The sequence below is a fragment of the Falco naumanni genome, chromosome 5 (genome assembly GCF_017639655.2).
Source record: "Falco naumanni isolate bFalNau1 chromosome 5, bFalNau1.pat, whole genome shotgun sequence".
NCBI classification, from domain to species: domain Eukaryota; kingdom Metazoa; phylum Chordata; class Aves; order Falconiformes; family Falconidae; genus Falco; species Falco naumanni.
Genome location: NC_054058.1, coordinates 62,502,330 through 62,526,827, shown reverse-complemented (window position 1 = coordinate 62,526,827; position 24,498 = coordinate 62,502,330). Strand labels below are relative to the sequence as shown.

Sequence of the window (24,498 nt, the reverse complement as noted above, 5' to 3'; positions counted from 1 at the left end):
TAATTATCTTGAAAAGCCACCAAAATTTGTTGTAGACAAAATATCTGCAATTTCTCTACCTAAAGAAGTTAAAATGTTTAGTACAGAAGAGCTGGTGAACTGGATTCATTTGACACTGAATTTATCTATAAAGAACTTGTTTTTAAAATCTACATTGACCATGTTTGACTGCATCTTTTTATTGAGAGGGTTACAACAATTTTTTTGCCAAACTACCGTGTCTAGTCAAGGCAAAGGGAAAAGAATATATGTGACGGAAGAAAAGGGACTGCATTTCATCAGCCCATGAAAGAGCAAGATCTCCCTAACAGTAAAGCAGTGTGGACAGAGAGGTAGTCTGTTACACATGGATCTATAAAGCCTTTCTCGCAAAACCTTTCGATCCTGATCTTCTTTTGCTTCCAGTAATGCATATGGCACAGTGCAGCATTTGCTACAGAATATTATCTGTCTTAACAGACCCTTGACAGAGGAGTCTGTCTTTATAAAGTTTATAGCCACAGACACAGCACTCCAGTGGTCTCCGTAAAGATACACACATTAGTTCTATCTATTTTGTTCAGTTCCTTTCCCCAGACTTAAATGTGTGCTTTAAATGTTTCAGGGCTATACATTGATTTTATATTGCAGGCAGATGAATGGAAAAGGAGGAGAGTGAGAGACAGTGCATCTTTATGATTTATTTTTTTTTAACATTGTTTTCCAGTTTCAGGTATAGATCCTCTGTAGAGGCACACAGCACTTGAATTGACAAAATCCACTAACACTTAAATGCTCCATAAAGAGTAATGGGGAAAAATGCAGAGAAAAGCCAGCTTTGTGTCTTGTTATGTTCTTTTAGGGTTAGAAGGCTGTCTGCTTTTCATGCTTCTAAGTATGCAGCATGGAACATAAATATCAGGTCACATCTATAAAAGCCAAAATGTTTTAAAATGCCAACACAAAAATATTTAGGAAATCACGTCTTCAAAAATGGCAGGAAAAGAGTTTTGATTCGCTTAAGAATGAAGCTTATGTTCAAGGAAATATAAGAATACATTTATCAGATACTGCAAAAGCCTTCAAGAAATTGGTTAGGACATTTCATGACAAATATATGCATTTACTCCCATAGACATCAGGACTCATGCTTTAAAAATGCAGCGATAACCACTGAAAGAAGCAAAAAGCACATTCAGAAAATAATCTAGCATTTTGCATTAAGGAGTATTGAGAATAACAGGTCAAAATTTACAGAAATTAGGGGCAGAATATCAGGAAAAAAAATCCTGTAAAGGACATGCAATAAATAACCGCATAGTATTCCTAGGGAAATAAAACAAAACTTGAATTTTCTGTTAAAGAGACAGACGATCTTGTTGGACACGAGTACTTCCAACTAACCCATAGCTCCATGGCTAACACGGCAGACTAACATAATATTAAATGCCTAAAGGCAATGGGATCATTTTCTATGAGCCATTAGAGGTAGAGCCCTGTTACAATTAGGATTTTGCAGTCTATGGATCAGAGTTTCAGTCCCTTATGCCAAGGAAGGTGCAATACTCTGGGCAAAGTTTGTGTACAGTCACACCAGTTGGTCTGTGTGTAACTGCAGATCTACCTTCTGATCAATGAACTGACTTACACAGCTGTGTTTGGAGATCCCCACTGGGAAAGCTTGCTGGAAAGTTCAAGATAAAAGGAGAAAGAATTTCTTTTTCAAGACTTGTAACTTCTGGGAAATAATTTCAAAATGATCATATTTACAAAAGGCAGCTACTGTCTAGAATTCAGTTATCAAAATGTCAAATTTTCTTTGATCAAAGGAGAATAACTAATAAAACTTTTGGGGGTAGAAAGAAGTAATGCTCATGAGAGCAGGATTCAGGTTGCTTCCCTGTTCAAAGCCATACGAAAAAGTACGTTTTGGTGCTCTGGTCAATTCCTGGAGAATGGAACTGCTTAAGAAACACAATTACATTTTTAAAACACAGAATTGTCTTATGCTGGAAGTGCTACTGGTGGGATGAACAAAGAAAGCCAAAACAGCACTGCTTGATTCTGGTCAAGACAGAAAACCAAAGTCTGGGAACCGTTATAACCTCTTACCTGTAGATGAGACCCAAACCAATCAGGTCACTGAAAAAATCTATACTGTGTTAGGAAGAAGGGCCTATAAGGTTTGTGTAAAAAATGGCAGTCATTAATCACTTAGTTCTGGACCACATGATTCGGCACAGATACCCCACTGACCTCAGTCAAGTCCCCTAACCTTCAGGGATAACTGGACACACTTATGTTACATGTACACAGGCCCTTTCATTATTTTTATTACAGTAGCACATAAGTGGACTAATTGAAGATAAATTTACATTAGGCAGGCAATTTGTTAGGCATTCTAATACATTAAAAAGCATAAATCGTAGGCAGACCTACAAAGGCTTCTCCATGATCCAACATCCATGCAGCATACATGTTGCCAACTGCCTGCTGCACAATTTTGCTCTATTCAACAAAAAATTAGAATTAATCAAGTGCAACCTGGCACAATTCTATTTGTTTGAGTCTGCTAGCAGCACAGAATGACAGCAAAGAAATGAACTTCCTCCTCTATCAAAACAGAGGAGTGACACCGCAACATGATAATCCCCTGTCACCTCCCAGGTACCACCCTCCCAGATGCCAAGAACTGGAGCAGCCCCTTCTCCAGATGTTGCCAGCTGCAGCGCTGTACTTTGCATTGCCAACATCTGCAGTGTGCTGAGACACAAACATGTGAGGACCAGCGTAAAACAAATGCGATCTGGTTCTGGTACCAGCAGCATTTCTGCTGTTTGGATGTTTTGAGAATAAGGTCTTGATTTTAAAAACGTAAATGAAACAGCAACAGCTTGCTGGGTAAGCGTTGGGAGATACGGAGATACTTGTTGAACACCCCAGGCCTGACCAACACCTTGTGCTGAAACCCTGACTGCTAACCAAGGCCCAAATCTGATTGAGATTCATCTCAGTTTAGACTGCCCTAAGCAAGCAGAAAGACAAAAAGCAATAATGGGAGATAAACTGCAAAAAAAGTGCAGCTCTGCTCAGTGCAGGAGCTATTAGAGAACACCTGTTCTCTGCATGCCTAACATCTTACCTATTTCCCATAGCAGAAAAAATAAATGAAGTATTTTTTAATACCATTTAGTCTTTTTATGCTATTTGACCTTTTAGCCACAGAGTAAAGTAGGTGCAATATACCCTGCCGGATGCCACAGTTTTCAAGTCCAGTAATGATTTTTACTCCCAGCAATTAAAAGTTTTACTTTTGAACTAATCTCATGGGTACCAGGAGGCAACAACAAGCTTAACTACTTTAGAAGACATCTTAATAGTATTTTTACAAACCTTATTTTCTGAGTATGACAGCACTTTGCAACAAAGCATACAATTTAATATTATTCCCCAAAATGTTTAATGTATACTTTGGCTTTACAAGTGTGATTTCACTTAGTTGGAGTCTATGCAGAATACTGCAGTCTATTTTTTTTCCCCGGATTTAGCCCAACACTAGTGGAAGGGGTGGGGGGTGGGGAGGAAGAACTGGTTAATTACAAGTAGCAGCAAACGAGCTGTGATGGAGGTGTTATGAATGTAAATCAGGGATGCCTGATGCAGTAACAGCAGCATCTGTGCATGCAGCTTCCAAAGTAATAAGATCATGCTGATGTACTGGCATCCTACTTTGATCATTTCATCTTGTTCAAGAGCTCTGATTGGAAAACAAAGGTCGGTGGCACTGACCTCCCTTCCCGCAGCTTGCACATGCACAAATATTAGTGACTGATCAAGGATTGCTTTTTTTCTAGCCCAGGATTTCAGAATTGACGGTTACAAAGTTGGGGGCCCTACCTAAACAGCACAAGCTCCTGCAATGTGAAATGTCATGTCCTAACATGTAGAGATAATTGGCAACTTATTCTTCACCCTGTAACCAGAAACAGGTGTATGCTTCCTTAAGAAGTCATACCATCAACTCCACAAAACATGGTGCCATCCAGAAAGAGAGGTTTGCTGCTGTGTGCTCTGAGGTGGGGGCTGTGAAATTGGTAGGCTTTGATCCTACAGATGGCTTGGCCTCATAAAAAATACCCTCAGAAAAGTATTAGTCTCAGCAACAGAAGATTACAAAATACAGAACAAATTAATAATAAAGAGAAGAGACTGTGGGTTTTAACCTTTCTTGGTTTAACACTGTAATTGGGAAATCATTTACTCGTGTTTATCCAAAATCCCAACAAAGGATGCTTAACGTATTAAAACAAGAGGCTTTAGTCCTTGAAAGGGAGCACAAAGCCAGATGTACCACTGCAAAGCGTTACATGCCAACTATGCTGTGAAGAGTCAGCCCTTGCTAGTTGTGAGTGGCTCATGAAACTGCAGCCAGCAGCAAGAACTGTCCTTAATGAGTGCATCCATCAATTTTCAGGGGACTTGGTTGATTACCAGCACAGAAAACTAGGGAACATGCCAATTTAACTGTTGGCCGCCGATGCGTGAAGGAAGAGTTTCACTCACTTGCTTTCGTAAGGAAGTCTATAAAATTACTTAAGTGTTTCTATGTAAGCAAATATAGAAAACCTATGGTGTGCCTGAAACACAAGCACATGCTTCCCCCTTCAAACACATCAACCAGACTCACCTGAAGATTAAAGGGATGTCTGGATAAAGAGGCATGTTTGTCCACATGGTTGTCCTATTATAACATTATCCTACAAAAACTATCCTACTATACCTATCCTACCTTCTAGAAAATATTTTATTATTTTAAATACTAATTCATATCAAATAAAAAAAATCCGAGTTGTAATCTTGTGCTTACTGAAATTAAAGATTGTTTTCTCCATTCCAGACTCTAAAAGTATCTAACTGTGTGAAAAACTGGTGATAGCCTAAGGGGAGCTTTAATGAATGTACCCACTATTTCTAGAAAGGAAACAAAAGGCAAAAAAGGATTATGGCAAACATGGGAAGAAGTGCCTTAGCCCTCTTAAATTAACGTGCTATGTACATTTTGAATAATGGATTTTAAAAGTTAATATAATGCTCAAAAAACACATTCAATGCTTCAAACCTATCTCCTGACCAAATAAGCACATTTAAAGTTCACATTACAGCTCAAATATTTCAATGAAAATACACATCCCCATGCAAACAGACTCATGATTCTGGGCTTAACAGAAAAACACACAGATATTATGCCAGAATCCCCTGCTCCCACTTTGTTCGGAATAAATCTGCATCTAGCTAAAAAGTGTACAATTAATATTTCATCCAGCTCTGTCGAGTACTCTCATTCCTAATGCACTGTATTGATCAAAGGAAGAACGTTAAGCATCTATGTTGCTGCAGGGAAAACTAAAGTTGTCATTTATGAAGTGATCATCATTGCATAGGTAAATATAGTGAATGGAGGGTTTATAGAATTTTGCTATTCTAAAGCTGTTCAAAGGATATGCTCTTATACATGTTTATAGGTTGCAGAGAAACTGAGACGGGGGTAACTACTGACCAACAAAGTCCCTTGATCAAGCCAAGCTGGTGAAGAAACTGGCAACTCTATCTGAAAGGCAGAAATACATAGCTCTTGCTTTGTTGCTCTGACGCAGAGGCAAGCACAAGGCATGCACGGTGTAGAGGGTTTCACCAGCTGAGGGAATCCTGCATCAGTGCAAAATCACTTACACAAAGTAGTAGTAGAAAGTCAAACATGTTGCTTGAATGAGCTCTGCCACAGCAGCCCTCTGGTAAGGTAGAGTCCTTGGTACAGAACCAAGTTATGTCGCAAAACACAAGTCCTTATATTTCAATTTATATTTAGATAGAAAGCTTTGTCTTGAATGGGTGCAAACCAAGTCATGGAGGCTGTCAATGGACTTCACATCGCCAGATCTTCAAACTGCCTGGCACCCTTTCCCTGTAAGTATGACCCAGTGTGGTACACCTTTGTGTTGCAACCACTGGGCATACACAGCGTTTTAAAGCTTTTCAATTTATTTAGATTCCAGTTAGGGCACCTTAGCCAATAATAACGTTTGCTGGCAGTATGTGTTACTTGAGTCTGAAAAATAATATTTGGTACAGCACCAAGTACTGGCTGAAAGGAGTGAGCAAAGAAAACAGATTCTGTTTTATTCCTTTAGCGTTCAAAAGGAACAGAATTTTGGATGTACAAGATAAATAACAGAGACCAAAAAGATTTGTAGTCTCTTCATCAATTTCTCTTCGCATCTGAAGCAGTTCTACATGTTATGAACCTGGACTGATTTAAACCCAAGAGGGGTGACAGTACCACACCCACTCTGCAAAACACCATTTACACTTTGCTTATTAAGTGTAATGCCATTAGATATTAGACAAGAGTGCTGCTTAAATCAATGTAAGCAACTCTCACAGCTATGCCAGCCTCTGCACGGTGTCAGCACAGCTGTGTGTGCAGCTACACAGTGAAGCAGCCTTGGGGAATAAATAGGGAATAGTGTGGAAGAGTAGAAAGAAAGAGAAATAAGACTCCTCAGGTACCTCCTGCTGCTAAACAAAAGCTCCATGGTTTAAGCTGAGTTGACGGTATTTAATGCCAGCATTAAGTTAAGCACTCCTTCCAGCTTAACTTACAAACATACCAGCCTTAGGCTCACCTTTACGCAGGATGTTGTGGGTAACTTGGGACCATCAACCTCAGCTGTAACATGTGAAAAAAGAATTCAAGAATACTACAAGCAACAGTATCATCAGGGCAAACAATACAGACAGGATTGTTTCATGACAAAGCACTGCATACATGTGCTATATTTGTAAGAGAAAAGATTAATTCAGGATGTTTCTATTTAGAGCCCATCGTCTTTGGCTGAGCAAAGACAGCTCAACTAGAAGGCAAGCCTGCAGGCTGTGTCCAAGGTTTTCTAAATAGCTTTCTATTTTCTGTCACTGGAAAAATACTATGTAGTATTTCACCAACAATTTATAAACTGTACGTTTAACTTTAGTCCTTTAAAGTTAATTAAAGTAGCAAAAGGAACTGCTAGAAACTGAAAGTTTCTCACGAGTTGGATCTGTACAAGCAGAAACGAAGCAGGAGCTATTTGTTTGGATATCTCCAAAATTGATATCTATGTTACAGCAGTATGCAAGTACAACATGGTAGTTACTGAAGATCAAGGAACTAGCAATATTCCTAATTTACAGATAGTGCGGAAGAGTCCCTTAAAATTCACCATATGTGCCCAATACCAGAAAGGTAATGAGAACAGTGAAATTAACCTTTCCTGGTCTTATCCCAATTTGTCATTAAAAACCTTATTTTCTCTCTATACTGCTCCCCCCCTCCCCCAATATCCAGAAAATTGGCATCACTGCTTTGTGAGACAATTATATTTGAAGATCAAAGTGTCACTGTTATTCATTTAACGTGGCTTCATTACAGACCTTCTCAGCTTCACTTCCTAGTTCTAAAGAATATTAGCTAAAACATGACTTAAAGGAAACACTCCTCATGGTTCTATGTATTTACAGATAAACAAATGTAACTGCTTTAAATTTTATTTTCAGTAAACATTAATAAACAAAGCTTCATGCTACAGAAGTCACCAATTAAAGCAAGACAAGACATTGATGTTTTGTCATCTCTCCCCGTTCACTCTACCCTGAATTAAACCCCCTGCTGAACATATATTCAAGGTTGTAATAGTCTGTTGCCTGGCTAGCACCAAGCTCTCCTTTCCATCAGCGATCAGAGCAATGGAAATGATTGAGGATCAAATGAAACATATTGATTTGGTTTGTAAAACTGTTTTTAAAACGTCTCAAATGTGTGAAGATCATAGTGTGTGAAGCAGCCTGAACAAATCCCAAACCTTTCTGTGTTTAATCAAATGAGCACCTTCAGTTCCCAAGACGCATTTGTCCTGATGGCAAGGTTCATGATCAAAAGCCTCATAGTAAGGGAATAAAACCACCAAAAGCTGTAATTCAGAATAAACCCCCAAGCCACTAGATGATGCAGAGAATCCTCCATGATTAAAACCGGTAGCACTGGGTAATTTCATCCAGGAGTCTATCAACATACAAACACATATAAACCCTGTGCCATGATGCACAAGATCCAGAATTTGGCTTTGTTGTGATCCCCAAAGAGGACCTGGATCTTCTATCAATCTGGCCAGCTAGGGACTGTTTTTGCCAAGAGCCCAGCAGCAAGAAGCAACTCCACGTTGTCTGTAAGACAGCAGTGGAGCAGGAGAAGAACGGCAAAATATTTTGTAAAAAAAAAAAAGCACTAGTGCACAGCTATGAAGTCTATTATCTACCAGAAGGATTCAAAACCCACAGAAGATAAAGTAAAAACATTTATTTTAGGCAGCATTTGCCCTATCCGCTTACTCTATTCCTAAATGAATAATCAAGACGTTACTTGGCTCTAGACACCATGGGGGAATAAAATGTCACCACCACAGCTGCCGAATTTCCCGCTACCCGCCCTTCAAATTAAGGAAAAAACCCACCACACAAATGTACAATTTCATTAGTAAAAGTTCAAATCTTTGCCCAAAGCCTGGCTCTTCCTGTAATATTGCATTCTTTTCTTCTTGTGTAAACTTCTCATTATAACACAGACATCTTCATAATATAATAATTCTGGTTATAATGTAACTGCGGGTAACATAACTCCTACATTAGAAAAGGCAGCATGATCTAGTAATGTTGTTTTAATGTAATTTGCGTACTGCAGGAACTGACTGAACCTGGTCATTTAGGATTTGATCAATGTGAATTAGTGTCTTAAAGAGATGAACCATTTGATAATTCAGAATTTGATCAATGTGAATCAGGACCTCACAGAGATAAAACATTTATCATGAACATTTGGGATATCAGTCTAATCCAGGCAGCGCTGGAGAAGGTAATAAGCAGGCATCAATAAGGGCTGCAGACAAAGTACAGAAGACCTGCCAGTTCTCTAATACAAGACTATATGGGATATTTGTTTTTTTCCCTTTTTAATAGGGTGAATTACCCCTGAAGACCGATGAAGCCACAGCTGATGTAATTTCAGGGACTAAACAGAGGAAGGAAAAGGAAAATCCAGGAAATATTTAAGTAAGTATCCACCCCTCTTAGCTCTTGAAGGAGATGTAGCTTAAAAAGTTGAAGAAATGCAAGTTATCTCAATAAAACTTAGTAACTAATTTGAGACACATTTTACATAAAGTGAGACTATTTTGTAATAATACCACAATTAGATCTATTAATCTTGCACTTAGAACCTGAAATCACACTGACATGCAGCACATCAGTTTACGCATTAACAAAATTTAGCAGTTCAACCTTATTTAATTCTTTTTTTACAGCCAATTAAACAAGCTCTTTAAACACTATTGCTTGAAACTCCGTCCTCAATCTGCACATGCAATTAAACTGAACATGAGAAGTGCCTGGTGACAGGAAAAGAGCATCATCTTTAGGCTTCACTAAATCATTCATAATTTAACCATCAAGTTACATACAAAAGGCAGGGATAAAATAACATCTGCTGAATTCAAACCTTCATTAAAAAGACATGGGATTTAAAAGGACTGCATATAAGGCAAACTTAAATTGTAAAGTAATAGTGATATTTCATGCACTTTCTCAAATCTACTACAATTTACGTACATACTTCAGGTACCTTTTTCTTTTCATGTTTTCCTTTTGTTTTTTTTTTTTTAAGGCAACGGACCAAAACTGGTTCCACTAATCAAAAAGCTCCAGATAATTTTTCAGGAAATTTGGCTTGAAGTGCAAAAGCAGCACAGCAATTTCAGTAATGCCACTACAGCAAGACTAGTCAAATTTCTACTTATACCTTTAATCTCTAGAAAATCAAGAAAAGACCAGTCTCATTAGGTGTGAGGAATCTCTGATTCCCTCTCTGAATCCCTCTACAGTAAATATTTTTTGGTTTATGCAGGTAGACTGAAATATCCTTCAAAACAGTTTTCTTAAAATTCTTAGATATTGCCTGCTGCGAAGAACTGGCCCCTGCTATATCTACTGGCTCCATTTATGCAAGAATGAACCCAAAAGCATTTGATTTACTTAGAAAATTATTTGTATATTATGGCGAAAAATCAAACCCAAAGCCATTTCCTACATCTGGCCACAATAACTGCCCAGAGCTATCAACTAGTGCTTCAAAACACAACAAAAGCTTGTTTTGGAATAATGAAAGTGAGATTAGGCAATAATTAGATTTCAAAAAGCTGAAAATAGTCCACTGTAACAGAGGAAGGAAAGATACCCCCTTGATGGGAATCTTATCACAGATGGAAAAACATGACAATGAATAACACCACACCAAGCCCTCCAAATTACGCTTAAATCAGACCTTGAGTCAATGGTCGTCCTGTCCCTTTTCTTTAAAGGACAGATGAATTCAGTCCTCAATATACCCTACACCATTAACCAATACAAAGACTTCATATATACTCTAGATAATACTTAACAATTCATGATATTAAGAGATAAAATTATTTTTATCTTACAGTTAAGAACTTTATTTATAGCATTATCAGTAGCTCAAAAAGGCCTTTTCTCTTCTTACTCATCAAAAAAAAAAACAAAACCAAAACGACTCAAATGCAAGCCAAAAGAAAATGCCTCCACAAATCTAAAAATTGTTACAGAATAATTCATTTTATGCAGTATTTCTTAGTTACTGCTGAGACAAAAAGGTTGTAAAAAGTTCTCTCTGTATCCTTACTAAAATGATAAATTCAACCTTCTGCCTAATGGATGAACCAGCAGAGAGGGAAGAGTCCAAGGCTAAGGGTCAGAGTCACTTTGATCCGTCAATTACTATATCTTCATTTAACCATCCTCAGGACTAATAAAAATTATTTAATTTGACCTTCACTGTTAAGGGCAAAGTGAAGTTGCTAATTTAAATCCTTTCACATCATGCAAGCGTAGGATGAATACTATTTTAATGCAAGGTTGGAACTACATTTTGGGGGCTCCATTAGAGAAAAAATGTTAAGAAATACAATTTTAGAATATTTCATGTATCTTATCAAATACAAATTAATTAGTATACTACTAACTGCACATCCAATTTCTATACAGCTTATGGTTGCTATGTACTGGCTTCCAAATTCTTCCAAATTCTTTCATTTCAATAAACAGCACAAAATGATAGGATCTATGAGAGGGGGAAGGGAATTATTGTACATTTTTATGTACAGAACTCATCTAGCTGCCAGACTCAAAAATAACAATAAGGAAGACTTACTTGAACCGAGCTGACACTTCATCGGCAGCTTTTTGGTATTGCTCCGTGGTAACTTTGTAGAACTGGGCACTCTGGAAAATTGGGGAAAAAAAACAAACAACAAAACAAACAACAGATTTAATATAATTTATATGCATGCAAATATCTAGTAAATAAAGCTAATTTGGATATTTTATCAATTTAAGTTGCTCCAAAACTGCCCAAAACCTAACCCTCAAATCAAGTGTTCTACAAAGTTTCAAAGATGACTTTTTTTTGGTGGTTTTTTTATATAAGTATGTCCTCTTGGTTCTAGAAGGCTATGCAAAAGAGATGGCTCTTAGGGAGGAAACTATAAAGACACATGAGGAAAGAAGCACATACTTAGCACTAGGTGCTGCTGGAGCCTTTGAAGTTTCTCCATTAAAACAAAAAACAAAAACAAAAACAAAAGACCACCCAAAAAAACAACAAAAAAACCAACCAACCAAAAAAAAAACCCACCAAAAACTGAAGTCTTATTTCTTTGCCTGTCTGTGTCTGTGTTCCTTACATATATATCCCCATCTAGTTTGCAGGTGATACTCAAGTCAAACTTCAAAGTTGCACAACAAATTAACTATAGCTTGACTTTCTCTTTTGCTCTTTGCCTTGATAATGTCTCTCACAGTGAGTTACTTAAATATTCCAAACTTGCAGGTTGCTTCAATCAGTTGCTACTTTTAATTTTTAAAATCAGGCAGCTTCAGAACATATTTTCATCTCCCCTAAACCCAGGAATGCCTTTCATTCAGTTCCACCAAATCATTAATTTCCAAAATGCAGGCAAGACAAGACTGAATCATCAAGCAACAGAGCTTTTCTATACTTAAAAATGGCAGAGTTTCTCAGTGGGACGTAGGATATTCAAAGACAAATCACTATAATGTTGTGATGCTTCAAGTCTAGATAATATATACCTGGTATTTTTCAAGAGGTTTTTATAGCCTTAGCACAGTTGGACTTAAGATGTAATAACTAAGGCACCTGGCTTCTCAGTTGGAGGAATAAATAAAAGTTAAAGCAGTTCAAAACTTCTCTCAAACCATTTTTCCCTGAATGGTGGGGAAACAGGTCATGGAGAGGTACAAAGGTTTTGTTGGCACTTGCAAGAACTCTTCCGTAGCTTTGCAGCTCTTGAGTCATCTGGCATCCCAGGGAGTCATGTTAACATGGCAACAAAACTCTTACAATCATACACTGCATGATTACACAGAAAACATTCCGAATCCTTACTTTAACGACCTACCTATTTATACCATGGATTACACTTATTCATGCCACAACACTGATTTTGCCTGTTTAAAATATTTAACATAAATGGATGGCACAATGCAGTCCATGGAAAACATCATTCCAGTTTTATTTCTGGTAAAGTAAGCAGGGGTTTTTATTTATTTAAGATACTGACGTATGACAAAGCAGTACCTTTAAAACATTGTTAGGGGAAAAAAAAAATCACAAACCCTGTAACTGGAGAGAACACTCTTTTGTAAAAGTCAAAGATGAAACAGTCTTCTTGATCATTGTATTAGTAAACATGTCCTGAGAAACATATATCTGTGTCAAATTACGTTATAAGGAATGCAAGCAAGATAGCCCATACAGCAAAAACACGTGATGGAAACTCAGAAAGAGGCAGCGCTACCTACAAAAGTAAAAGGAAAAAAATGTTTTTCCTTTCCATTTGAGGTTTTCATCTTCCAAGGTTCTTCCTTGTGAATTATAAACTTGAAATGTACGGAAATCACTGAAAAAGAATACCAGCTCCGCACACGGGTAAAATTGTGTTGCAAGTCTAATATTTTACCACAAATTATAACAAATCATGTAACATCCGCTGCAGTCAAAGGTCATGCACAGATCACAAAGAGCACGGTGGTCTACTGCAGTCTTGCTTCTGAGATCCAGACCTAATAATTCTTTTGTACTAGAATCAAGGTTTCCATGCGTGTAACTTCGGGTCATTTATTTTTTCATAAATCATTGTTGGCCAGTAAGAAAATGAAAATGAAATCCTCCTCACACCAGTGACCTCCTTGCATTTAGCAATCTCAGCTGCCCAATGACAGTTACATCCAGGTTCCTTGGACGCAGATGAAATCAATAGGTAGGCCATTAGACAGCACACTGACTATGGTGTGAGTGCGGACAGGTCACCATTCGAGATGATGAATAGCTCTCTATCATCCCACAGTCCCCTACGACGCTAACATTTACTATAATCTTATTTGGGCTGCGATTTATCTTTCTTTTGCCTGATCAATAAAGATGAACACAACAGTTGTAAGGATCGATTGCAATTTTTTATAATTTTCAAGCATGAAGGAGCATTTCTGACACAAAAACAATATTCTGAGTGTACTTGTTCTACTTTTTAATTGTAGTTCAAGTGATCAAGTGAGCTGCTATCTATGCCAAAGAGTTTTAATCCTACAGTAGACTCAAGCTATCGAGAAATCATTTGTTATCTTAGATAAAGTGTGCCTTGTTTCTTGGATCAGATCTTCCTTTGAACTTCACTCAGGTTCTCCTTTAGAGATGTATTCTCTATAATCCAGAAATCAAGTTTGCTTTTAGAAGTCCTCCCTAATCCTCAAGGTAAGAGTACAGGGGTCATTTCTCTAAATACAGAAAAAAGCGGTGCTATAACATAGCACTGTTGACATAAAGAATTTCCTCAGTCTCCCGATAAATACATTTATGTATCTATGTTGGATATATAGTCTGCATAATCATGTACTGTTCGATTCAAAGTGGAGGAAAAAAGCTACAGTCCAATTCTCAGGTTAGCAGCAGTGGCAAACTATCAGAGAATAGCTCTGCAGATCTTCACCAGTTCCAGCAGATGTTCCAAATGTAACCCTTTTCTCCCCAAAGCGTGCATGGGTGGGGAGGGCAGAGGAAAGGGAACAGAAGTGCAATACCACTTACCATTCTGCATCAAGCACCTGTGTGCATGAACATACAAAGCTCAGCTATGTTTATTACATTCCAGATATATATACTCTCTATATAATATTCCTAGGGTTCTTTTAACTAAATAAGCCACTAAAATGGTAGAAAATACTAAATGAAGTTCCCTTGTCTTATTGATTTAGGTCCCTTGGGCACATGCGTTATGAAATGGTCTTCACTTATAAACAGCACCCTCCCCTCTTCAAAATCTTCTTTGTTGGTGTGTAACAAAATGATGGTTTTCTGTAGACCTTTACAGTCTCCTTCGCTGGAAGAAGTATGAAACTGCAGGAAGTGTGTTATGAAAGATGCTAGAAAATCCCAAGAGGGAACAGAGCTGTCAGCGTTACGGCAATTAATCATCATCCCAGATTATGTAGAAGATGCTATTTCTGTATCTGTTACAGAGTTCTTGCACAACGTGGGCATGTTGCTTGACTTCCAATATCAAAATAACGCGAAGAATTTGGTTTGTGATGACTAAACCTTGGCTTCCTCAAAGTCAAGTATCTCATCTAAACCGATCACTGAGGTGTGCTCCAGAATCACAGGGGTTGTTGGCCGGTAGACCCCACCCGCCTCAGAATGACATGAATTACTCTGACTACTCTGACACGAGTTCCGAGGGAACTGACAGACAAAGTGGCTAAGCCACTATCCATCATACCTGAGAAGTCGTGGCAGTCCAGTGAAGTTCCCACTGATTGGAAAAGGGGAAACATAAGCCCCATTTTTAAAAAGGGAAATGAGAAAGACACAGGGAACTACACCAGTCAGTCTCACCTATGTTCCTGGCAAGATAGTGGAGCAGATCCTCCTGGAAACTATGCTAAGGTACACCAAGAATAAGGAGGAGACTGGTGACAGCTTCACTAAGGAAAAATCATGCCTGACCAGTTTACTGGACTTCTGTGACAGGTGTACTGCGCTGGTGGATGCAGGAAGAGCAACTGACGTCATCTATCTGGACTTGTGCAAAGCATCTGACACTGCCCCACATGACAACCTTGTCCCTAAATTGGAGACATGGATAGGAATTGGCTGGGTGGTCATACACAATGAGTCATGGTCAATGCTTGATGTCCAAGTGGAGACCAGTGATGAGCAGTGTTCCTCAGGGGTCGATACTGGGACCAGCACTGTTTAACATCCTTGTTGGTGACACAGGCAGTGTGATCGAGCGCACCCGCAGCAAGTTTGCTGACAACGCCGAGCTGAGTGTTGCAGCCAACACGAAGGAGGGAAGGGATGCCGTCCAGAGGGACCCTGACAGACCTGAGAGGTGGGCCTGTGCAAACCCCATCAAGTTCAACAAGGCCAAATGCAAGGTCCTGCATCTGGGTCAGGGAAACCCCCAGAATCAACACAGGTTGGGTGGAAAATGGATAGAGCAGCCCTGAGGAGAAGGACTTGGGGGTGCTGGTGGACGAGAAGCTCAGCGTGGCCCGGCAAGGTGCGCTCGCAGCCCAGCAAGCCAACCGAGCCCCGAGCTGCACCAAGAGCAGCGTGGCCAGCAGGGCCAGGGAGGGGATTCTGCCCCTCTGCTCCGCTCTGCTGAGACCCCCCTGCAGCGCTGCCTCTGCTCTGGGGTCCTCAGCACAAGGAGGGCACGGGCCTGTTGGAGCGAGTCCAGAGGAGCCCACGGAGATGATCGGGGGCTGGAGCACCTCTGCTGGGAAGCCGGGCTGAGGGAGTTGGGGCTGTTCAGCCTGGAGAAGAGAAGGCTCCGGGGAGACCTTAGAGCACCTGCCAGTACTTAAAGGGGGCTTATACAAAAGATGGGGACAGACTTTTTAGTAGGGTCTGTAGCGACAGGACAAGCAGGAATAGTTTTGAACTGAAAGAGGGTAGATCTAGACTGGATATTAGGAAGAACTTCTTTACTGTGAGGGCGGTGAGGCGCTGGCACAGGCTGCCCAGAGCAGCTGTGGGTGCCCCATCCCTGGCAGTGCTCAAGGCCAGGCTGGACGAGGCTTGGAGCAACCTGGGCTGGTGGAAGGTGTCCCTGCCCCTGGCAGTAGGGCTGGAACTAGATGGTCTTGAAGGTCCCTTTCCAACCAAAACCATCCTGTGATTCTATTCTATCGCTGCCAAATCAATGGGGCCTGAATAACTGTCTCAAAAGAGGTGATTAACTTTAAAGCTGCTAAAGTTGGGGGAGATTAACCCACCTGTAAGCATGCTTCTCATCTGCTGTCTCACTGACTGAAGAAACACTACCCACCTTTACAATAAAAATTGACATACTGGACCAGACCATATACCCATCCAGCTCAGAACTGTGGCAAGTATTAACGGCACATGTGTAGGATTAAGAGCAGAACAGGCAGACAGGGATGCCGCGGCATCCTCCAGCACATACAATGACAATAATCTAGTCTGAGGGTTATGCCCTAAAGTCCACCATGACTCTCAGCAGGGAAAAACCAAGCCACACCAGATTTGAACAGCTGAACAGCCATAACCAAAGAGTAAGAGTCCTATTTCCAAGACACATAGTGCCTGAAAAAGCTAAGGATTCCAAGACATCACGCCTTACTCAGCATAACTCACCATGCCTCTTACTCAGCATAAAGGGCCCTTGCGATCATTAGTCACCATGATTTCTCCATGCATAAAGAATTTTAGCCTTAATTACCTTGCACAGGAATTAGGGAATTTATTTTCATTTCTTTAACATTATGGGAAAGGCAACACAGAAAGGCCTAATAGAAACTAGTAATTTTTCAAGGTTTCAGTACTGTGAAATAAATAATGGTTGCCATGCACCCTGAGTAAGTTGGGTCATAAAGGGGAACCCCAGCAATTATAGGAGCAGGTATGGCAATACATCTCAGGTCCAAGTCATCTGAATAAGCCCACTACCTTCTACACCGCTGTTTTCCAACTTGCAGGTATTTAAGTTTAGCAGTTGGTTATTCTTTGAGCAGAGAAAGCTTGAAAAAAAATAATAATTGGTGAAGAGAAAAAAGAAATCCACCAAATGCTAGAAACGCCATGACATAAAATCATGACACCAAGCTTGCATCCCCTGGGAAATCACGATGCTTTACATCTTCAATACAGTCTTGTTCTACCAGAACTAACAAAGCAGTAGGTAGGCTTGACTTCTGCCAGACAAACTCTCTTACAGATTCTAATATTCCCAATAGCTATCAAGCTCTCTGCTCTGTTCCCTCAATCCACACAGCTTATTGTTCCCTCAGTCTATTCTTAACTGTGTTCTCTATCCTGTATCTCCAGAGGAGACTCTCCCGTTAACTAACTCCTGCCTTTTCACAGTCTCTTTAACCTTCTGTACCCAGTCCCCATCTTCCAGGCTGCACCTCTGATGTCCTCAGCTCAAGTCACCTATTCCTCTCAGCCTCGCGACACTGGCACAGTACTGTACTTGGGTTGTTCTTCTGGCTGTCTGGGCTTAGGACTGGCCAACATGTATTTTGACAGTCCAAGAGTGACAGTCCTCAAGGAGCAAGTAATCCTCAACCTTCACAAGCACTTGGGCAGCAGCAGCAAACAGATAAATATACTGTAGGAAACACTGTATTTTTCTCTACTTGCCCACCTGTATGGCAGAAGGTTTTGGTAAGACTGGCAAAATCTGAGTCAGAGGGAAACCACTATTTTAATGTATGTGTGAACGGATGTTTTTATAGGAATATCAATTGTCCAGCTGAACTGGAGTAAGACAAGCTTAGGCACATTTTCACAGGAATGGCAAAACCCAGAACCTAGGAAGCATCCAAACTCTGCCCAATTTTAGCTTCCCTAAAGAAAATTCTTAAAATGCAGTTCCAAAATCACCTATTCAACATTTTTAAAAATATTGTAATGTTGTGTTAGTTACCATACAGGCAGTAAGCCATTCAGAGGAGTTTTGTTGAAAAACCTTCAAAATCTCATAGTGTTCAGTCAAATGACTAATGTCACGTGTGACTTTAATTGACCTGAACAGGACCACCACAGGTTAAGGTACTTAAGTGTTTATGGCCTAGAGATAACATATAGGTTGCAACCAAATTGAGTGACAAGTAGTATTTTCTATGCCTTTCACTTAGCACCCTTCTTTGAATAGAAAGATCAGGATTAGTTGTTCTTGAGGAAGAAGTGTCTTTTTAAGAGCCTTTTCAAAGAAGGGAACAGAAAGAAGTGTTGGCTGGCATTGAGGAAGAGAAGCTAAAGAAAAAGAGGACTTGAAATTCAATTTTAAATCTATCCAGTTTCCCCTGATAAATACACAGAGCCATATCAAGTATAAATAATGCTAGAATTCAGCTAGAGAAGAATGAGATCTGACCACGGGCAAAAGTATTTTCATCATGTTTGCCCCTGAAATAATCTTTCCTGAACAAAAGTAAGAGCAGAGGCTGCTTAAAGAACATATTGTGGAGGAGCAGGAGAAGAATTATTTTGCTAGACAGCTCTGATTTCAAAGGTCTGTGTAAGAAAATAAATTCCTACAGAACCTTGGAAGGTCAGCTGTTTTGTCTGCATGTGGGACCTCAAAGCAGAAGTGCATGTTTTACTCTCTGCTGAAAATCTTCAGATTTTCAGCCAGATAAAGTTCTGAAAGATCTTGTGTCATCCAAGCTGATAAAAGGTTATCAAAAGAACCAGGAGAACTTGAGAGCCTTCATTTAATTTCTCTAAAGATACATCACCTATAAGCACTATTTTATTACAAATGTGCTGAAACTGTTCTTACTGAAGACATACCATGACTTATTTTGGCATTGAATTTTTTCTAAGCCCCTTGGCTCTTAAAGCCCTGAACAGATTCAGTATGAGGGTAACATTCATGCAACCTTTTTTTTTTTTTTTTTTTAAATTTAATAGTTATGTAGTTAACAGTTTATTTGACAAAGAAAGAGACGTGTAACTTCCATACAAAAGAGACAAATCTGGCCTTTGCTTTAAGTTACTGCTGTGGAAGACAAAAATGAGCACAGCTTGACTTCAGCTCAGCTCAGCTCCTGCTCCACCCACCAAAGGAATGAAGAGCTTGGGTTGTTTGGCACCTTTAGAGATCAGGGGAGAATTTTTAATTTAAAGACTTCTTTTTCCTTGTCATACTCCCCCCACGGAAGGACTCAAAGCATCGGCAGGCAAAGATTATCATGTTCCCTGAATGGCAAATTGGAAAGTTTTCTTTGCCTCTTTTTAATCCATTTCTGCTGAAGCGAAGATTTCTTTTATCCCTTAATTGAACTTCTGGCCATTTCATCTCATTATCTTCTACGAATCCATTTGTGGATAATATGAAGCATTTTGGTTTATTCATTCTGTTGACATGCAGCCTGAGATCTATACAGCCTAAAAAGATTTCCAAAGCCCAAAGGAAGGATAGCTCTAAAGCCTATAAAGTTGCCTCACAGATCTGAATCCAGCCTCAAGACTGGCACAGTCCCCATTCGGCTCTGGCACTGCAAAGCAGGGACAAGATACCCAGCATAGCCACCACTGTCCAGACACATCTATTACAGCAGCTGCACAAAGGAAACCCATGCAGGAGAGTCTTTTGGGTACTAGGGACACACACTGTGAAAGGTGTATGATCACCAGGTCATGGCCCTCTGTTACACAAACTGTGAAGCAGACCGTGTAGATTACAAAGAAAAGGCGAGATTAACTATAAGAGAAATAGCCTTAAAACATCCAGTCATATTTGATCTGCGAAGCTGCCACTAAAAGCAACAAGTGAGCAAGAAGAGGAGGAATTGGGAAAGGGGAAATAACAAAAAGAGTAAGACTACCTACTGTAGTGTGCATACATCCCAGTTCCAAATTACATTAAATTACAGCTTTATAAATATATGACCACTTTTATGGCATCTTTATTTAAATTAAAAAACTCTATTTGTCTCTGAATTGATTTTAATAAGCTATGGAAAACTGAGCATACAACATCATACAGATTCCCAGGTAATACTGCATCTTCATTCTACTTCAAATGCTATTAAAATGATATATGAACGAAGTAATCTCTTCTGAAATGTCATCAGATCAGGCCTTTGCTTGAATTTTTAGATAAGTTACTTCTTATACAAGTTATGACTTCTCTCATTTGGTCTAGCTGTGCTATTTAGCCAGCTGTTGCATTTTTCAACTCCAGAGATGAAACGAAGCATGTCCAATTCCACATTTAGGGAACCACGTAACACAACTTCTGCTCTTGTTGGGTTTTTACATGCTATTATGAGCTCCTTTTTGCATGAGGGGACTGATGGCCCTCATCAGGACTGCCATCAGAACTCACCAGATGGACCAAAAAGTTCTTTGTACCTATCACAGGGCTGAAAATAACAAGGCATTAAGTTTTTATGAAAAACTATTCAACTGGAGCATCCTTCCATAAAAGAATGGTTGCTGTCCAAAGCAAATCAGTTGTCCAATTCTGAATTGCAGCATCAAAGTAATCTTCAGAGAAGCACCCAACAGGTGCCTTAGTGGGGGACTTCAAGCATGTAATGAGGATGTTCCGGACAACTCAGAAATAGTCAGAGACTAAAGATTCATGGACAAGATCAGGGGATGTGCTTTCACAGCAAAGAACATTTTCTGTTCAAGAAGTGATAAAAGTAGCTGCAAGGAAGAGAGAGAGAAGACAAACTGAAAGAGAAGCCCCATGACTGAAAAAAAGCTAAGGTAGTGATCTGGGATCCTGGACTAAGCCTACAGAGGACTGCTGGATGGTAAGGAAGTGCTAAGACCAATTTTCAGGATTTTGGTGGAGTTTGCCTAGAGCTACTTATGCCTGTGTTGGCTCAAATTCAAGTGCAATTCCCTATCTCCTACTCTTTACTCCCAAGTGTTTATGAAACCTCACCTCCCTCTTATGTCCTGGAAGAAGCTGGCCCTGGACCAGAGTGCCCCTCTGATAGAATAGATGTCTGAACTATTACGGACCGAAGGGAGGACTTTGGACACCCATGCCCCCACATACCTGTTTCTACAGAGGGATAAAAAAGCAAACAGGTATCTAAACGAGTGCTGAAGATGCCAGAGAAAGAGACAGTACTATGACCCACTCAAACAAAGGAAACAAAGGAGAAACACATGCTGTATCTTGGCAAATGCTCTGTGAGAAGACAACTCACTTCCCAACATCATTTGTTTGATTTCATGATGTGTGTTTGTCGAAGAGTATACATTCAGCATGCAGCAAGTGGGGCAAAGTACTTAATGCAGTTATCAGCAGGAAATGGGGAAAATGTCGTATTCTTTGACCTTTTCTTTTGAATTTCCAATTCTGTTTTTCAGGCACCACTAATACCTTTAACTGCAACTATTAATGCCTCTTAAGTTTATCCCAAGATATGCTTTACTTCACTTTTCTGCCCTAGTAGAACATTGATCTCTAATTTGTTAACACTCAGAGCTGCCAAAGAAAATGAAAACCTTTGTGAAAAGGACAAATCTATTCAAAGTTCTTACAGCTATTCAGCCAAGCATCTAATCTGCATGTAATTGTAGTAGTCTTTAATACAAATGTTCTCAATCTTAAGAGATGCACGATTATATTTACGTCTCCTACTGATGACAAGATGCCTCATTTAAATGATTCCTATTTACAACTTTATTCTCAGTCCCATCCCTTTCACTGTTACATGTTATAAATTATGTTCTCTGTAATGTACCAATGGGTAGTATTTCTCCATGTCCTAAAGCAGATATCCTCCCTCCCCCCCCCCCCCCCAATGGAAACCGAACATGGCAAGTTGCCAGATGCTGTCTTTGAGGCACATAGGAATGGGTATTGCTGCTGCCAGGGGTGATGCCCATGAAATACTGAGAAATCCCTTCTCTCTGTCATGTCAGGTACAGACTACAGCACTAGGAATTCATAAGAAGGATTTAAAATTCCCATTGTTGGTTGCCTTTACGGAATCAATTATTAAATACTGACCCAATGGGCATGCACAGCAGAAGCCACGCAAGGAAATACATCAGCTCACAAGCAAACTAGGAACAGCATGAGCCTTGAATGGCTGTCTGTGGGTTACAAGGACACTTCAATATTTTATTTCAAAGTACACACTGTACATTATATATAATATATATATATAAATAATTGACCCCCCCCCCTATTTTTGCTACCGCAGTGAAGAGTCCACTTATCTTAAGTCTTCTATTACATTCACACATAGTTGCAGCTTGTCTGCTGCATGAATAACTTTTACAAAGTCCAGTAGCATTAGAGACTGAAGGGAAGAAAATTTGAGGTTACCTACAAAGCTGATTTTGTAAACTTCTAATGGAGACAGCAAGCACTGAGTTCAAGGTAGCTCTTCTATGGACTACAGCAGCCATAATTTTAAGACGCTGCTGCTTATCCTCTGCAGTCAGAGGAATGATCTGGAAAAATCACTTTAAACACCACCTGTTTCAAACTCATTTTGGTCAGCTTTCAGAGTCAGACAGATATCCCATTAAAGCGGTCAAAAGAGTACAAGAAAATTGCTGCTGTGAATTATGGATGAAAATTTGGCCGGATCACGAGACTCTGCTTGGAGGCCAGCTACATGTAGAGTTCCTCAGGGGTCTATGATGCAGCCATCTCTGTTTAATATCTTTATCAGTGACCCAGAGATGGAGTACATGCTTACCAAATTTGCAGGTGACACTACATCGGGAGGACATGCTCTATAAGGAGAAGCAAAGACTACTTGACTTGTTTAGCTCAGAAAGGACAATCTAGGGAGACCTGGTCCAGTGGAAGGTATCCCTGCCCATGGCAGGGTGGGTGGAACTAGACAATCTTTAAGGTCCCTTCCAGCTCAAACCATTCTACAATTCTGATCCAACAGCAGCTTTAGAAGCCCTAAGAGAAGTTTATCAAAAAGATGGAACCAGGCTCTTTGCTGATGTGCAGTGGGAAAACAAGAGACAATGCTTGAAATCAAAACAATAGAGGTTCCAAATAAATGCACGGAAAAGTATTTCCCTCTGAGGATAATTAAGCAAGGGGCAAGGATCTGAAGAGACTGTGGTATCTCCAGCCCTGGAGGTCGTCAAAGATCCAGCTGGACAAAGCCCTCAACAACCTTGTCTGTCTCAGTGTTGATCTTGCTTTGAAAGCAGGAGGCTGGACCTCCCAGTGCCCCTTCCAGTCCGAATAATTCTATGAATATGTATACTTACAGTCAGTGATATATCTGATATCAGAATGAAAATCTGTTTTGGCTTGTAAATGTGCAATCTGCTCTGCAGCTGTATGTGAAATTCATCTTGTGGCAGAAGCCCAACATAAAGAATCACAGATTAGCTACATCTTCTTTCAAATAAATGGAAAGTAGCTGGGTTTAGCTTTGTTTATTAGATCTACCACTATCACTGCTCAGTTAGATGGGTTGCCTAAGGGCATAATGAGTGCAAGATTACCATTTTTTGAAATGTGCAATGCTGCCACAAATAACACTTATGCACTGACCCTCAAGAGATCAAGAATAAAGTTCTTGGAAGAAATCCTAAAATACTCTGTCTCTTTCAATTCAACAGCCCTGGCAACAGTGACATTTCACCGGCTTGTTTCTGGCTTTACATCACAGCTTTAAAAACTTCTGTCTTTGTCTTTCTGAACGGATACCAAGTTGTGGTAACTCTCCTCAGGTCACTGTCTCAGCACAGCGCAAGATTGAGTTTGATTGATACTACGAAAGTGCTCGTATTGTAGAATTATAAGCTGCAGTATCCAGGTAGGGTGAGTTTATTGTTCAGGGCCACTTTAATACTTGTATTCAGACAACAGACTTTTTTTGATATTGTTGGCAATGTTGGTATCTGGCTGTTTACATCACTGTCAGGTGAAAAGATTCTGATGACGTCAGGATCAGCAGGACAGTAAAGAGCAGGTAAATATGGAGAGGTCATCTTTTCACTGTGCAAAGAGCTCATGACACATGTCAAACCACCTACTACAAGAGATCAAGGCAGAAAGTCTTTCAGTCTCAAAGTATCAGCCAACTGACAGCTGATGCTGTACAACAAGAGCTGAGCAAAACTAAAAAACTACGCATCAATAACAAGTTTTGGTGATTATGAAGTGACTAAAATACTTCAAGGATGGTCTTCTGCAGATGCTTTGAACACTGTGTGTGAGCAGTGAGGAAATACCAGGACTGGTACAACAAGAATGCTAACAATATAAAAAAACGCTTGATGAAAAACATTGTATGTAGTTGTTTGGATGCCTGATATGTACCTGAATTCAAGAAAACTACATTTTACACTCA

At 39.7% G+C, this 24,498-nt stretch overlaps 1 protein-coding gene across 4 annotated transcripts in view; it reads right to left on the bottom strand.

Annotated features, from left to right (window-relative positions):
• The window catches only part of CHCHD3 (coiled-coil-helix-coiled-coil-helix domain containing 3), a 164,008-nt gene that overhangs the window by 17,903 nt on the left and 121,607 nt on the right, over positions 1-24,498 (bottom strand). For all 4 annotated transcript variants that reach the window (XM_040594388.1, XM_040594390.1, XM_040594387.1 and 1 more), the window contains one exon: positions 11,291-11,361. In XM_040594388.1, the coding sequence (XP_040450322.1) occupies positions 11,291-11,361 (71 nt within the window). The remainder of the gene's footprint in view (positions 1-11,290; positions 11,362-24,498) is intronic.